A 1,825-nucleotide genomic window follows, 5' to 3' on the forward strand; every position below is an offset into this window, starting at 1 on the left:
GCCATCTCTCTAGGACCCCAGTACCCATCACTGCTGAGCCATCTCTCTAGGACCCCAGTACCCATCACTGCTGAGCCATCTCTCTAGGACCCCAGCACTCATCACTGCTGAGCCATCTCTCTAGGACCCCAGTACTCATCACTGCTGAGCCATCTCTCTAGGACCCCAGTACTCATCACTGCTGAACCATCTCTCTAGGATCCCAGTACTCATCACTGCTGAGCCATCTCTCTAGGACCCCAGTACTCATCACTGCTGAGCCATCTCTCTAGGACCCCTGTTGAAGGGTTTTTATTCCAAGGTTCGTAAGAAATCAGCAGTTGAGCTATCTCTCCAGCCCAGAACTACTTGTTAGACAAACTCTTTGTCATTGAACTACATTGAAAAGAAAATTCTGATTTCATTTTAAAATCCATCCTAGGGTGTTAAGGCACAAAAAGAAAACGAGTGAAAAAAAGATCAGTTACTTCTTTTTAAAAATGAATGAATCTCTTAAGAGAATAAAACATATAAATTAAAAATAGAAGAAATTTTTTTTTCAAAAATGTATTATAGGGCTGAAGAAATGGCTCAGTGGTTGAGAGAACTTGCTATCATTACAGGGGACCAGAGTTCTGTTTCCAGCGCTCACATAGGGCTCACATAGGATAGCACCTATGACCTGTCACGCCTGTCTCAGGAGATCTGATGCCCCTCTTCTGGCATGCATAGGTATTGCACACACATATTGCACATACAAACAACCAGGCACATTCATGCACATAAATTTAAAAATAAATTTAAAATACTTTATCGTTTCTTTCCCTGGTATCTTTATAAGCAAGCTGTTCTCTGTCCCTCCCATGACTACATCTTTACATCTTGTCCACCAATGAATGCCAGCATTCACAAATGAAGATGTACACACACACACACATATACACACATGCCCACCATGTCTTTGATAGGTCCAAGTGCATGTCCACCAGGCAAGTTCCTTGTTCCAGTCACAGTGGCTTCGTAGAAAACCAACCCCTCAATCTGGCAGCTTGGAACAGATGTTTGTCATCATCTTGGATACTGTAAGTAGGAAATTCAGACAACAGGGATAGCTTGCCTCTGCTCCTCAATGACTGGGACCTTAGCTGGATCTGAAAGCTGACTTCACACAGGCATCTGTAAGAAGATGTAAAGTGACGCTGGCAGTTGCTTGGTAAGGTCAGTTCCTTTTCAAGTGAGTGGCTTTTCAAGTGAGTCTCTCCACAGTGCAAGGTGCAGAAGAAGCAAAGCCACATTTTTTTTCATAACCTAGCTGTGACAGTAATGCAATGCCACTTCCTCAAATCTCCATTGTAAAATCCATGAGAACTTCACCCAAGTTCAAGGGGTGGGAAAGACTCCTCCTCTTGGTGAGAAGAGGTGTTGTTCTGGCCCAATCATCTTCCTAACTGGTCTCGCTACTTCTGCTTCTGTGCTTCCCTTCAGGCAGCCCAGAAAATTTTATTTCACTTGTTTTTAAGTTCTGGAGGGGAGGGGGAGTCGGGGGGTGGAGGGAGGGTGGAGAATTCATCCTGCCTTGCATCTTCATCCCTGAATGCTGGCATTCATGTGGAGATGAAAGAACAGCCTTGGGTGTTGTTCCCTGCCTTCCACCTTGTTTGAGACAAGCCTCTTGTTCACCTCTGAGCACTTGAGCCTGGAGAGGTGCTCTGTTTCCCCTTCTTATCCTACTGAAGGCAGGTTGGGATTACAGGTACATGTACTGTACCACAGTTTTACATGGGTTCTTGCGATACAAACTCAGATCCCACATTTGTGTGGCATTTTTGCCCACTCAGCCATCTCC

At 44.8% G+C, this 1,825-nt stretch overlaps 1 protein-coding gene across 1 annotated transcript in view; it reads left to right on the forward strand.

Moving 5' to 3' along the window:
- Ankrd16 (ankyrin repeat domain 16) overlaps positions 1-1,496 on the forward strand; it is a 23,077-nt gene extending 21,581 nt beyond the window's left edge. Inside the window, exon 8 of the mRNA XM_029474222.1 lies at positions 948-1,496. Coding sequence (XP_029330082.1) covers positions 948-1,003 — 56 coding nt within the window. The 3' untranslated portion in view covers positions 1,004-1,496. The remainder of the gene's footprint in view (positions 1-947) is intronic.
- Positions 1,497-1,825: the final 329 nt, after the last annotated feature.

The sequence above is a fragment of the Mus caroli genome, chromosome 2 (assembly GCF_900094665.2).
Source record: "Mus caroli chromosome 2, CAROLI_EIJ_v1.1, whole genome shotgun sequence".
NCBI lineage: Eukaryota > Metazoa > Chordata > Mammalia > Rodentia > Muridae > Mus > Mus caroli.